This window comes from Capricornis sumatraensis, chromosome 16 (assembly GCF_032405125.1).
Source record: "Capricornis sumatraensis isolate serow.1 chromosome 16, serow.2, whole genome shotgun sequence".
Taxonomy (NCBI): Eukaryota; Metazoa; Chordata; class Mammalia; order Artiodactyla; family Bovidae; genus Capricornis; species Capricornis sumatraensis.
Window position 1 is genome coordinate 25,674,228 of NC_091084.1, and position 15,822 is coordinate 25,690,049.

At 45.6% G+C, this 15,822-nt stretch overlaps 1 protein-coding gene across 2 annotated transcripts in view; it reads left to right on the plus strand.

Moving 5' to 3' along the window:
* NCAM1 (neural cell adhesion molecule 1) overlaps positions 1 to 15,822 on the plus strand; it is a 71,545-nt gene that overhangs the window by 36,015 nt on the left and 19,708 nt on the right. For both annotated transcript variants that reach the window (XM_068988382.1, XM_068988383.1), the window contains exon 12: positions 14,680 to 14,804. In XM_068988382.1, the coding sequence (XP_068844483.1) occupies positions 14,680 to 14,804 (125 nt within the window). The remainder of the gene's footprint in view (positions 1 to 14,679; positions 14,805 to 15,822) is intronic.

A 15,822-nucleotide genomic window follows, 5' to 3' on the forward strand; every position in this document is an offset into this window, starting at 1 on the left:
AGTGAGTATCATTTCCATCTTCCATCTCCCTGCAGGTGGCTCTCTGCCAGCCACAGTGTGTCTGTCTGGCGTGATCTCCTCCACAGGGTGATAATTCCACTCTGTTGGTGGAGGGCAGCACTGGGTTTTAGAGGAGCAAATAAGATGAGATGTAGGCATAGGGCTGCTCAGATACGGAGAGGGGAGTGCAGCTCTCCCCCCAGGAGGAGGTGCGTGGAAAGCATTGCTCTGGACAGAAAATCTCGCAGGCAGGCTCCCCAAGGCTATGGCCACCCCAGCCCGGGCCTCCAGATTTGTAGTCAGCTGATTATTTAGAGAAGCCAAATGATTTTGCCAAGAAAAATGTCAATTCCACAGGGTCATAAGAAATGTTTGGGGTGTTATGTTTTCACCCGGCATTTTAATTGGCACAGTTGGGTTCAGACGTTGAAATTAGATAGCAAGGCCTGTAGCTTTTGCTGTCTCCATAACTGCATACATTTCTTATAAATATTTGTGGGAGAAGAAACAGTGCCTGCTTGCAGATGTGCCTGGCAGAAGGCATTAGGCAAATTATTTAACCTTTTACAAGGGAGCCTTGCTTTTCTTCTAAAACAGGAGAAGTCATCACACCCCGCTCCCAAATAACAACAAACCTAGGGTTTATCAAGCTGTTTGCCACCCGGGAGCAGTGCCACTAAGCCTGGCAGTGGTGTCACCTGGTCAGCCTCCGGCTCTGTCACCGTGTCTCAGCCTCTCTCATTTACCACCTCGTTTCACTTGGCTGCCCTGTGCTGCTGTTCCCCTGAGTCCTCGGGGGTGGGAGCACCCCAGGCCTCCCACTGCTTGCAGTGATGAACGCAGTGCTCCTAGGGGAAAGAGCAGGGAGACAGCAGCTGAACAAGACCCAGGGTGGCATGGCAGCCAGTGCTCAGCGCGGTGAGTGCAGCAGGCAAGGCCGCTCAGCTGGCCGTATCCCCCGGCAGATCAGGAGCCCTGCACTCGGGAGCAGCCTCGGGAGTGACCGGAGCCCCAAGCCCAGAGCCCTTTGTGGCATCTGTCTGACTTGGAAACAGCCCCCTGCTCTTGCACTGCTTGCCAGGCAGTGGACTTGAACAGTAAGAACTCAGCGACCAGGTTCAGCTCCAAGCTCCCCTGCTTTGGCATGCAGTTCCCTGACCTTGAATGAGTCACCCCACCTCTCTGAACCTCAGACTCCTTATCTCCTGCTTACTTTGTAGGTATTTATGAAAATCAGAGTTTAAGTAGGAGAGATACAAGACACAATGCCCAGCATGCAGTAGCTGGAATTCATAGTAAGAATAAATAAAAGTTACATTATTACTTGCCATCTGAGAGTAATTTGTCAGCAAAACCTCTGATAATCTCTTTAAAATATCTACATTCATACTGATAAACCAGGGAAGAAGGAAATGAGAGCATACCTCCTTTACCATCTCTTTTTTCTCTATAACAAGGTCTTAATATATATAATATACACATACATGTATGTATCAGTAAATTTAATTTATCTCTATTCTCTTTCACCTTTCTGTGCCCTTTCCATCCTTCATGTTTCCATAGCAACCTGGCCTCTTCCTGCGCTTACAACCACCGAAGCATCTAGTGAGTAGAGAGCTTAGCTGCCCTGGGCCTGACTGCTGCTTGTGTAGAGTGGACTCTTGGGTCCCAGTGCTGCCCCAGCCCCTGAGTGTTGAAAGCAACAGTTGTGCATGCTTGGAGGCTCCTCTCCTGGTGTGGGTCCCTAAGCATGCTGTCTGCCCAGCCAAGAGAGCAGAACTAGCATCACCAAAAGACAGGGGTGATTCTTGACGAGAGCTCTGTGCACAAGGAGACCTTTCCAAATTTACTTGCAAGTCTAAAAACAGAAAAGGGTTAGAGAAATGCTGAGAAGACAAAAGGAGAGCATCTCTTCCCAGCTTTCATTGTCTCTCTACCGCAGAGGTGTGTGCACACACAGATACACACACAGAGACACTGACACACGTGCACAGACAGATACACACACAGGCACACATGCAGAGACACACACAGACACACGTGCACACGCAGACACAAACACCTGCACACAGACACATCCACACACAGAGACACTGACACACAGGCACACACACGCACACAGAGACACACAGGCACACAGACACGCACAGAGAGACACACGTGCACACACAGACACAAACATGCACATGAACACATCCACACACAGAGACACTGACACACAGGCACACACACGCACACAGAGACACACAGGCACACAGACACGCACAGAGAGACACACGTGCACACACAGACACAAACATGACACGAACACATGCACACACAGAGACACTGACACACGTGCACACACAGACACACAGGGACACACACATGCATACACACAAACACACACAGACACAGACACACCCAGAGAGACACTGACACACATGCACAGACAGATACACACACAGGCACACATGCAGAGACACACACAGACACACGTGCACACGCAGACACAAACACCTGCACACAGACACATGCACACACAGAGACACTGACACACAGGCACACACAGATACACACACAGGGACACATGCAGAGACACACAGGCACACAGGCACACACACACAGAGACACACACATGCATACACACAAACACACACAGACACAGACACACCCAGAGAGACACAGACACACAGAGGACCCCCCATACACAGAAACACACAGAGAAACACACACACACACACATGCTCACACATGCATTAAAACAGAATACCCGAAAGACTGAAAATAAGGGAAGGAACAGGAGAGGCTGGCTGCCTGGGGAAAGGGAGCGGTGAGGCAGGAGGGAGCCTCTGCTCCTTGACCACGCGCCCTCCTTTGCTCCCGCAGAGAGAGGACATGTGTGCCCTGAGCACAGCCCGGACCACCTTCCTCGTGCTAGAAAAATTGTGGCCTGAGAAAGCACAACCAGGCTCTCTCAAGTTCAGTTGAAAGTTCTGGAATCCATTTCCTAATGGTGGAGTCAGGGCCGAACCGTCCCATCTTTCCCGTCGTGGAAAACATCACACTTCATCACAACCTGAAACATGTTCTGAACTCGTCTTTGTGATGCTCTAATGAAGTGCATTTGTGTGTTAGGCCTGAAAGCCCTGACAAGCCAACTGGAGCATGTGTGTGTGTGTGTGTGTGTGTGTGTGTGTCCATAGTTGTATGCGAGTTTTAGATTTTATAATATTTCTGAGTACACAGGGAAAATGGCATGCATCCCATTAAAGGCAGTCAGAGCAGAAGGCAGAAAGCAAGAATGCAAAATATGGCTCCCTCTCCACTCTGTGGGCCAGGGTTTCTGATGCATAATTGAATAGAGAAGAAAAGAGTTCCTGCGTGTTGCATGAAACGGTTCTTTTTTCTCCTGCAGAACGTAGCTTAGGGTCTGCTTTCTTGGTGTTCCCTCCGTGTGTGTGCTGCAGTGAATTTTAATTCCTGACGCTTTTGAGGTTTCGTTTTGTCAGCAGAGCAGGCAGGCGACAATGAGCTGTGCGCGCACGGGTTTCATTCAAGTGATGGGTTTCTTTGCATTTGGAAAAGGAATGAGACTAACAGCACCCTTTCTCCTGCTGACAGTGATGCCCCATCCTTTGCATCTTGGGCGCAGTATGTATGCCGTGCCGAGCGTAGCGGGAAAAGGCCACACAATGTCCTTGCACAACTCGGGTTGTATTTAAGATGTCTCACTGTAGGTTGGTCTTCTCTGGAAGTAAAACACAATCTTGGATCCAGTTTTTTGTTATGGAGGAATTAAGTGTCTCTCCCCTGATGTAGGTTTCATTTTTAAATATCAAGCATGTCTGCCCACAGATCAAATGATGAGTAGTGACATCCAAAGAGAAGAAAGTTTGAGTCTCCTTTATCTTGAACCACTTGACTACTGACCCAAATTGTAAGTCCCAGTGGTTACTGGGAGAATAGAAAGACAGACTCGGGTGAGCAGCAGCCCGTGTTGAGCATGAATGTCTTTCTAAACTGCAAGGCAGAATGTAGCGCGTGTGAACTGCGGTGGGGCTAACAGCAGAATAGCTAGAACCATCCAAAAACCTGTCCGTTATCGGTCAATAGGGGTGAATATAGACAGTGTCTCTCTCTTTTTGCTTTCTGTGTGTATATGTGCATGGATCCATCTATGAGTGAATGAAGGTACTCTGCTGGCTCAGACGGCAAAGAAACTGCCTGCAGTGCAGGAAACCTGGGCTTGATCCCTGGGTCAGGAAGATTCCCTGGAGAAGGGAATGGCTACCCACTCCAATGTTCTTGCCTGGAGAATTCCATGGGCAGAGGAGCCTGGCAGGCTATAGGCCATGGGGTCGCAAAGAGTTGGGCACGACTGAGTGACTACCACTTTCACTTTCAAATAGAAAAAGGAGAAACTGCTCAGTTGTGTATAATTCCTGCAGACACCCGTGGTTGGAACATGCCGGATCCTATGCAGCGTCAGACAATGAGAAGCGAACGCTGTACCAGCCCACAGTGGTGAGGGCCCTCACTTGATTGAAGCATTTCTCTAGAATCACTTTTGAACAGTGGTGTGCTATGGGCAGAAACGAATCTTCACCTTGCCTCTCTGTCCGCACTCTCTGTTAGTTAGCTTCGATTAGTGACAGCCAAAACACCCCTTGGCCTGTGCAAGTGAAGATGGGGAACCCAAAAGGCCTTTACAAGAAACACAGTCACACAGTGAAAAATCAGACGGAAATAGAACACAGGTCAGAAGGGAATGTAGACATACCCAAAGAAGAAAGCTACTTTTCGTTGTAGAAGTCACGTTCATGTCTTATCCGTTCACTGCAAGTCTAAAGAGATGACTGTATCCACAGCAAGCGTGTGTCTAATGTCCAGCTCTTAGCCCGTTGGGCCAGCAGTTCAGTTTCTGCTGTTGACAGAGCTCTGACCTCAACCCCCAGAAGGAAACCTATTCCCTTTCCTCACTGGCCTCTTTTTTTTATTATTATTTTGCTAGAATCTTTATTAGACTGCTTCATGGTTCTTTCCTTTTTTATTTTATTTTTTACTGACGTATAGTTGCTATACAATATTATAAATTACAGGTGTATAGTAGAATGACTCACAATTTCAAAGGTCATACGCCATTTGTAGTTATCGTAAAATAGTGTCTCTATTTCCCGTGTTGTACAATATACCCTTGTAGCTTTTTTTAAACCAAATAGTTGGTACTTGTTCCTCACTGGTAACCCTTATGCTAAGTGAAATAAATCAGACAGAGAAGGACAAATACTGTATGATGTCATGTGTATGGAGAATCTAAAAAATACAGCAAACTAGTGACGATGGCAAAAGAGAAGCAGACTCACAGATGTAGGGAACAAAATAGTGGCCCCTCCTCTTAGATGTGTCCTGATCAGGGTGTGTCTGGCAGCCCTTGGGTAACCTGAGTAGACGAACAGAGAAGGAAGATGAGATTCCTGGCCACCTTCTCTGCCTGCACCCAGCAGACTTCCCTCAGTCCACAACCCCCTCCTCATCGCTCCAAAGGAAACATGGAATGACTCTTCTCAATGTAATATGATATTTTATTCTTCCAGGGCACCCAGTCATGGGACTCCTCCTTCCTGACCATGCTCTATTTCATTGCCCTTGCTTCCCAAGGATGCCGAGACATTTCTGGAATCTGTGAAGAATAACTTGCCTTTTTCTTCTCCTTCAGCAGTCTCCTGGATTGACTTTGGCATCCGGGTCCTGGCAGAGACAACTCCCCATTTCAAAACAAGTGTCCATGCTCCTTGGTGTGGTATTAATATGCAGTGTTGCAGCTGTATCTAATGCTTATCGGTGTTGTTAACCAAATGCTCTTTATGATTTAATAGTCTTCTATTTCTGGGCAGTTTTACTGCCCTCCCAATGTTTCTTATATATGCTGCTAATTTAATTTAATTTCTCCTTTTATTTAGTCTGTGATTTTGTTGTTGATTTTTCTCCCTGCCCATTGTTTACATCAGTTTTTAATTTTTTTGTATTTTCCATGTGATCTCCTCCACTTTCCTTTCAACCAATCATGTGCGTGCGTATCATGTGACTTTGTCATGTGGCTTGCATGGTGCTGATGATGTCGTCCACGCTGGTGAACAGAAGGTAAAACTCTTTGTTCTGAATCATGAAATAAATCTGGGACCACAGCCTGGCACATAGGGCCCACTCATTTCTTCCTGTCTCGGATTTCCTAAGCGAACTCATTTGAGAGATTTCCTCTTGTTCTCAATGCACATCCAAAATTCATCAACCTTTGGAGCCTTTAGATGACAATTTGATACCAAGACAGCCTTCAATTTAATGTTTTGCTTCAAGAAATCTGGCTACAGTAAAATCACTTTAACCACAGCCAAATTTGCACCCTTGAATTTTTACCAGATAGTTCATAAACTTTATTTCCCAGGAAGTAATGTTGTAAGTGAGCTTTATAGCATAGTTATCTCACTTTATCCAGTAGTTCTCCAAAGCACAGTTGTTATAAAATGTCACATTTCCATGAAAACATAACATTGAACACCTACAGAGAGAAATGTCCATCACAAAGGTTGTATTTGCTTGAAACCAGTGAGAGTGTTTCATAAAATTCATGCAGATTGAGGACTTTCTGAAATGAGAGATTTAAGAATTTGGAATTAGAGCAGTTTGGCTGTAATCTCCAAGATAGCACTTTGCAAGTGACCTGCCACCCGCCCCAGGCAGGAGGAAAGAAAAATCAAAGCAAAAGTCATTTAACAATTACCATGACTAAAAAAAATAAAAAATAAAAAAAAAACAATTACCATGACTGATGATCGCCATGTAATTCAAAAGCATACCATTGACCCTTGCAGCGAAGGAAATAAACTTATAGCCTAATTAAGCTCAAAGGAGTGACAAAATAATTCGTTAATATTGTGACTGTCACAATCCTATAAATGCATTTCTTGCTTACCATGACCGTGACAGGAAAATGAAGCCTCTGCTCACAGCTCCGCCCGAGTAAAATCAAACACCCATTCAAACCTGCCCTGGGAGTCACATGCGTGCCATTCCCTCCTAACTGGAAATGTGTACTTCACATCACAACCTGAGACACATATAGGCTGCGATGATCACAAAAGCGAAACTAACACCAGTAACCCCCCAGGGTGCCCGTGCATGCGAGGGGTCCCCGGCGACCTCGCTTCTCAGAGAGCTGATTGGGCGACATCCACACAAACAAGACCATCAGCCGCTCGTCTCGCATGTGCCCTGTCCCTGGTCTGCCCTGTGTCCCGTGCGCCCCACGTGTGTGAACCCTGTATGTGGCACCCGTCACCCTGCACACTGACCCGTGTGAGGACTTCAGCTCTCTGGGCATGGCCACAGAGCCCCAAGTCAGTCCCATTTACAGTCAGACTCCTGGACAGGATCTTGGTTGGGAGGGTCCTCATTTTCAAACAAGAGGATGTTCAGCATTTACATCATATGAAATAAAGGAGGGATGTCCCTGAAGCGTCCCAGGTGGGCTCTGGGAAAGAATCTGCCTGCCAACGCAGGAGCCGCCAGTTCGATCTCTGGGTCGGGAAGATCCCCTGGAGGAAGAAATGGCAATCCACTCCAGTATTCTTGCCTGAGAAATCCCATGGACAGAAGAGCCTGGTGGTCTACATTCCACAGGGTCTCAAAAAGTCAGACAAAACTGACCACACATGCATGGTACCAGATGTGGTCCCCAAGTCAGGGAACCTCTGTTATGCTAAGAACTTGGACCTAGCTTTAAAAATTACCTTGATCTGTGAATCTTAAGGCAGAAGAAAAAACGCTGGGAGCCTACAATTGTCTAAACTCCCAGTCCCACTCCAAAAATGTGGTTTCAAGGGAGAAAGGCACTTTTCAGACTTGAGATGACTGCTCAGATGCTGAACCTTCCCCCTGGAAGCTGAAGTATGAGCAGATAACTGGATTGAAACCATAGTTTCTTCTTTAAACCCAAGTTTAGTCATTTCTGTGCAATGCTGTGATTCAGAATGAAGCACAAGATAGAAGCTAATTCACACCTCTGAGGAGCTATCTCTCGCAGACATTTTAAGCGAGGCTAGAAATGCTTGAAGGTGTTCCTCGCAGCTGCCCTAGAAACACACCTTAGCTGTGGTCTTAGCTGTCAGTAGGAAATGTGGCCAGTACTAAAACACTGGGAGACTGTGGAATTCCAAAGTCTGATCACCCCCTCATCAAATCACTCCTCTTCTGCTTTTTGCAAGGCGGGCAGGCAGAGGACTGTTACTCAGATGAGCAAGACACAGCAGGAAATGGCCCTTAGTAATAGAATGGAAGGGAATGGAGAGGCTGGAGCAAATAAAATTCACAGGGGAGAGAAATAAAACTTAGTTAGGCATGGTTCCTCTAGGCTTAAGTAAGGGTTTCAGGTGAGTTAGGCCTAATGAAAATGGTTTAGTGAGCAATGGGTAGGTTGTACACCCACAAATGATTAAACTCAGTGTCCACTACCCTCCACCACCACCCCGCCAAATTGCCTAGGATGTGTTTAATGTATGCTGGATGTCCTGTACACCATCAGTTTCTGTCCAGAAGAGGAGAGATGAACACAGGCATTGAGCACCAGCCCTGGGTCACTTGGACCCTGAGCCCACAGAGTTCTGCAGGCAGGGTCCATGACAGGGAAGCGCAGACGCATGGCCCAAGGGCACAGGCCTGGGTTTGCTGGAAGCAAAACTTTGAGCCCCCTGATGTCAAAGTTTATTTCTACTATCACAGCATCACATAACTGCAGGGCCTGCTTCCTCTGGTGACTCCATCAGCTACCGAGGACTCTGTGTAAATGGGACTCCCCTCCCCACCAGCATGCGTGTGATGAGACGCCCCCTGCACCCTCCCCGCCCTCCCGTCCGCGTGCAGCATGTTTGAGCATGGATCCCTCCCCACCCATTTATAATGATCTTTTTTTCTTTAGCTACTGACACTGACTCGTACTAGGAAATGCTGATTCTGATGAACTAAACTCTTTTAACACCCACTCTTCCTTCTTAGATTGAAAACATCACTAACCATCCCTTCCACCCCCTCCTTTATTTTTTACAGCTGTGTGTCTGGATTGCCACGGTCTCTGGCAGGTCGACATAGACTTTTCACGAGGGGTTCTGTTCTAATTGCCTTTATTCCCAAGGATTCCCTGCACTGGTGGTTACCAGGGTAGAAAGCTAGCGTGAAGGGACCAAGTCAGTGATGTATATCAGCCCGAATCCCGTGGGCAGAGACTGGGGGCCATGGAAAGTGCCCATTTCCCTGGGGTTTACCAGGAGGAGGGTTGAAACCTCCCAGGAGCCTCATGCTTCTTCATAACTCACCTATCGTCCAGGAACTAATGTTGGAGATGTTCACAACCCCCACCCCCCTTGTGGCCTCGGAGGCAGGAGCCGAGTTAATTGGTGGTGATGGCAGTTATTTCTGTCTTTAACTTCCTCAGCCTGGATCAGCCCCATAACCACAAGCCATACCTTCGTAGTCATATTTTCTTTTTAGGATGATGAAACAAAGATAATTGATCAATTAATCTGTTGGTGTTTTCATGACACCCACGAGAAGGGATTTGGTATTTCTGTGGTTCGGTCTGTCAGAGTTCATTTATCGCTGTTTAACTTATCCTCGGTAGCGCCAAGCCTCCCCACCCTACCCCCAGCACTCATTCACAATTCCTGAGAAAACTCGCGCTGGAAAGCTTTGTGGACTGGGTGCCTCCGTGAGCATGGCCGCAGAGAGCCAAGCATCTTTTCTCTGTAGAAACGAGGGAGTTGGCCACACCCATGACCACTCATTCTGTACCCCAGCACTCCTCAGAGCCAGGGACGAGGATGATGAAGGGTCAGGCCACACTAGCGCAGTGAATCCTTGACAATTAGGAGAAAAGTGTTCAGGAGAAAAAGAATGCTTTCCTCCGAAGGCCTGGTTTGGGGGAGCGGTGCTTGAGACAAATCGGTGCCGGCCCAAGCACTGCCGGCCACTCTTCGGGTATAAGAAAACCACCTCTGACTAGAATGGCCAGGTCTGCTGCCAAAGCACCATCAGGGAGGTTCTGAGGCTCCAGGATTGTGTGTGGTATAGATCACATTGTTCTGTTTGACATTAGGGCTAAGAGGTTGGTCTGAGGAAGGAGAATTAGTGGTCTAATAATTAATCCTGATTCCCTTTGGTAATTTGCTGATCCCCCCAAGGCCCATTCAAACTTCTGACCTCTTGGTGTAATTGTGAATATTCCTGAGTTGGAAAAATCAAAGAGGTGCATCAGATCGGCTGCATCATATGTTTTGGACTTCTTAAAACCAACACTTTAAAATCACTTATAAGAAATAATCAGTAAGGGGGAAGAGGCATTAGGATAAGCAGAGCAAATAGTGTTGTTAATGCCAGGCAATCTTATTTGATAGTAAAAGGTTCTAATGCAGGCCCTATGCCCATTATTGGGTTTTCTCAGAAGCCCCTGTGGGGTCCTGATGAGAGAGAAAGCAAAGGCAGTGAAGAGGGAACCCAGGTCCAGCCTGTCTCAGGGAGGCCTGTCAGCCAATTAGCGTTCCATTCAGAATGTACAACTCTCGGTTCTTGAGCTCTTTGAGTGAGAAGTAGAATATTGTTTTCCTTCCAAAATTCACAATTGCTGTTCAGAGGCCCTGGGCTTGCTAGAATTTTTGTTGTGGGATTCAGATATCCAGCAGTAGTTTGCTGATCCCAAGGCTTCTGCTGACTCGGGGAAAGACATGAAGCTGACTCTGATTTTAGGGCCCAGTAGCACCGTAATTATAAAGAAGAACCTACAATCTGCATGGCCAGAAATACACATCTCAATTATGGTTTCTAAGGGGAATTTATAGGACCTGCCAGGAATATTTTTGACTGTATGTGGTCTCTCTGGTACATTCTTTCTTTTTTTTTTTCCTTGCATACATGATGTGCATCCTTCTAGAAACTACCAGAACTGCCTGATATTTTATGTTTGTTATCGACAAGGTTTATTTTTACGAATACCACTGTTTTAGTCTTTACATAAAATATTTGGGGAAAAAAATTTGACTCACGGTTAAAGCTAAACTCAGAGGGTATAATTAACCCCAGGGGTTTTCTCAGAGCCACCTGCCGATTGCTGCTGAATTGCAAACCAACATTTACAAATAATTACAATATTGGTTTTGCTGAAATTACCCATAATGATTTCAATCAGAGCATCCATCTCGGAACAGAGTGCATGTTGCTGCTGCTGCTGCTGCTGCTGCTGCTGCTGCTATGTTGGGACCCTCTAAATAATTTCCTCTCTTAATGTGTTCAATAAAGCAGCCAGTCTCCTGAATGCAGGCCCGTTTCTTTGGCATCCCTCATCAGGCAGGGCTGGAACATTCTCTTTGCAGAGAGCTTAGGAAATCATTTCTTTCACCCCATTTCTAATCTTTAAAAATATTGGCTCCCAGTGAACATTTGAAGATGAATAAGGCAACTGATTAAACAAATATCACTCTTTCCACATCTGTGTGTACTGACAGCAATTGCATGGCCATAAAGTTAGTCATAATCTCTATGATATTAGTCCAATAGGATCTTCCTTTAGAAACACCATCATAGGAAAAATTAGATTTCTGTACAAGGGCCCCACAATTCAAAGAACTGAATAAGAATTGAGTAAGTTTTTTCACTTAGCAAACAAAATCTTGTTTTAATCACCATTGAAACTCAAACGCCTAATGGACTACATGGTACCTAATAGATACTGAATGTGCATTTGGTGAATAAATCATCTTTAAAGCACTCTAAATGATATAATATAGGAACGTCCCTGTCGGTCCAGTGGTTAAGACTCCGTGCTTCCACGGCAGGGTTAGATCTAACCACATTAGATCCCTGGTCAGGGAGCCGAGATCCCACGGGCCGTGTGGTATAGCCAAAAAGTAAAAAAATACATACATGATATGATATGATATAAAATGTCTTGAATTCTATGAGAAAGCAATACATATCAGAGTTCCATGGTAGTCACTCAAATAAAATGATGGCAAATTATAGTGTTCTAACTTCTGTAGATGTTAGAATTGTGTTCCATGGTATAGTTTTGAGTGATTTCTCTGTGATTCCGTCTATATTTTTTTTCTGAAGCAAATCCAAACATAAGAGCAGGTAATTAGGGCTTTTGGTTTTCACAAGGTTTCCTTGGCGAGATTTTTGTTCACATATCTTTGAAGATTCTTAGGGTCTGTTTTTTCAAAGACAGGAATTTTTGAAATGACTTTTTTTTTTAATTTGTAGAAAAATGGGCAATTTTGTGGCAAGGAGATATTGAATTGTTTATCTTGGGGCGCATTTCCCTAAAATTCACTGTGCATCCCAGATTTGGTGTCCTATGTTTTACAGCATCATGAACACAGCCAGGGTGCTCTGAGAGCTTGTCCTAGCACAGTGACCGTTACAGTGATGTCAGAATAAGAAGGAACCCTTGGGGGCATCTGGTGTTTTGCAAACCTGGAGACTGAGGTGGTGGCTACTAAACCCCCTGGGCTCTGCTGTGGCCTCTGTAGCATTCAGTTCTAAAGGTATCTTCACGGCAGCAGAGCAGCCCCAGTGGAATAATCTCTATTTCCCTTCCTGGGAGGTCTCGGGGGAGCGACAGGTCCTTGCCTGGTGGGTGTGTTGGAAGGGCCACTGATGCCACCTCCTCCTCTCCCTCTTCAGGCAAAGAGATCATTAATCACAGAGTCAGTGTTGCAATTCTGAATCCAGAAAGTTATTACAATTGATGTGAGTCTTCATTCAGCCCAGGGTTACCAACATCCCGTTTCACCTGGGACTAAGGGTTTGTCCAGGGTAAAGGACTTGCACTGCTAGCGCCTGGAAAGCCACAGGCTAACCAGCATGCGGTGGTCACCCCAGTTCAGTGAGAGAGTAGAATTTGTAATGTTCTTCCGCACCTCCTGCTTCATTGTTCAGCATTGGTGAATCTACACAGACTTCCTTCCCTACTCTAAAATAGATTTCACTTGGAGTTTCTTTTTAGCACTGGATATGTCTGATGGGGCATAAGGCATAATTAATTATTGTCTAAGATGTATAATGGTCCAAAAGAATTAGAAAAGCGTGCACACTTAGACATTATCTAAACAGAATTTCCAAGTATTTTCCACTGAGTAATTGCTGCTGGTGGCTAGACAGTGGTGTAAAAACAAGACAAGTCTATCTGAAGCCCATTTATCTTTTTGTTTTTCTTTTTCCTGAGTCACTGATTAAAGGAGGCCAGTCATAAGCACAACTTTTCGTAAATACTTTATCCCACAGGCATTAAGATTACACAGCCTCCCTGTTGCCGCTTTTTGTAGCCCCATGGCCAGTACAGGGGCACCTTGCAATCCAGGGGGTGTGCCAGGGGCCCACCCAGACCGAGTAGCAGGGCTCTCGTCAGTTTTGCCTCTGGTTCCTCCTGGTCTCAAAGGGAAAAGCAGCCCCCGCGGCCATCATGAGGTTCCCAGCGCAACTGAGTGAGTTGGGTGGGGTGGGCTGGCCTTACCAAGCAACATACTTGTGGGTGATGAGGTCCAAAACCTGGTGACAAGCCTCCCCCGGCTCTTCTGTCCCATATCTGAGATTCTGTCTTCCAGAGAACAAGCCAGGACCACCCACCCAGAAGGTAACTGTTTTATAGGCTTTGCAAATCTTCTGTCTGAAGTCATGAAATAGATACAAGAGATGGTTTCCACCAGAAGCGCCAGGGTCCCAGGTGTTTGAAATCTTCATTTTAACTTTTTATAACAGACGTTCTGTCATCTCATGGCTTTCAACATATACTAATGAAATAGTTTCTCTTAAAATAAATTAGCATCTTACAGGAGAACCATCCCAGCCCTCAGAATTGGTCACATACAAGCTCATCTTTCTTCTCAACCTGGATTCACAATGTTACTGCAAAAAATAGAGAAACATCGACATTTTTTTCTGTTGAGAAATGCTGAAGACATTTTTTTCCCCTCTCTCTTCTCACAAAAGACTTTAATGAACGTTCCATTAATACAAGGCACCAAGGATTATCACCAAGGCAGTTGAGCCCCAAGTGCAGAATGCTTACAGGAAACTTGCCTATGGCAAATCATGCTTTACTTAATCACAAGTGGAAACCTGTTATTTTTTTTTAATGACTCTAAGTCATAAAATTTAATTCATGCAAAAGCTGCTCACAACCCCTCGAATAGATCATATATCCCAGGGAAAAAATAATAGGCTGCTTTGAAAACTTATTTTATGGGTATTTTTCTCCTTAAATGCCTACATTTTCCCATATTTCAGGCTGTTCCTTAAAATGTACCAGGTTTATATAAAAGTTAAATCTGCAGTTGTAGGAGCAGCTAACAGAAAATGCAAGCACTAGGAAGAGACAGACCAAAAAAAAAAAAAAAAATCCTCTCTTTAAAATGGTGAAAGGACTATACTAGGAGGGAGGGTGGTTTCCCAGAACATTTTCGAAAGGCGTTCTCAGTTTGGGTCAAGACTGAGGCATCTAACTGGAATTTAGAGTTTTACATGTTTTGCTTTTGAACCATGTGAATTGCTGAGAAATCAAGAGTCCAGCCCCACTCCATCACTGCATCTCATTTTGATGGACTGGATTTTCATTGTGTGGATGAAAATGTCATGTGAATTCCCTGGCTGTTTCAGGGGAACCCAGTGCACCTAAGCTCGAAGGGCAGATGGGAGAGGATGGAAACTCTATTAAGGTGAAGGTGATCAAGCAAGACGACGGCGGCTCCCCCATCCGACACTACCTGGTCAAATACCGAGCGGTGAGTAGCCTCCTTCCCGGGTTTCTTGCAACCCACAACCCTAACACCCGCCCTGCTGGACCAACAGTGTCTTTAGAGCAAGGGGGCAGGGCAGCCCATGTGCCCGGCAGGTGGCTCATGGGCCCAGGTTAGGGTTTTAAATTCAAAGACTGACTTACAGCCTTTAGGTCATATCCACACTGAGACCATTTTATTTTTTTTTTCAATTCTCTATTTTTTTAATGATGTATAGTTGATTTGCAATGTTGTGTTAATTGCTTCTGTGCAGCAAAGTGATTCGGTTACACATGTATGCATTCCTTTTTTATATTCTTTTCTATATGGCTTATCATATGGTGTTGAATATAGTTCACTGTGCTATATATGGGGCCTCCCCGGTGGCTCAGTGGCAAACAATCAGCCTGCAATGCAGGAGATGCACAGGAAACAAGGGTGGTTCAACCCTCAGGTTGGGAACAGCTCCTGGAGTAGAAAATGGCAACCCACTCCAGGATTCTTGCCTGGAAAATTCCAGGGACAAAGGAGCCTGGCAGACCACAGTCCACTGCGGTCACAAAGAGTGGGACATCACTGAGCATGCATGCACACACGTGCGATATATAGAATGGACACACACACTGAGACCATTATAAAACCTCTAGAATGATTTTGGGAATGATAAACCCACCCATGACTGATTTTTCTGCTTTCTAGGTTTTTCTGCAAAGTTATTTTCCCATCATTCAGTACTTTTTTGCAAATAACATACTGATACCTTGGAACACACTTGGATAAAGTGCCTTATGGGCCAAGCATGTGGGCCCGTGATCACATGCATTTTCTCCCCCCAAGGACCCTAAGAAGTTGGTCTCAACAGTTATCCTCACTTTACAGAGGAAGTGAATGAGGTTTATGCAGTTAGTGACCACATGACTCACACAGTCAGGCAGCCAGGGTTTGAATCCAAGTCTGTCTGACTGAAGAGACGGGGCTCTAAGCCCCCTGGCCTGGGCTGCCTCAGCTCCTAAACCGTCTCCTT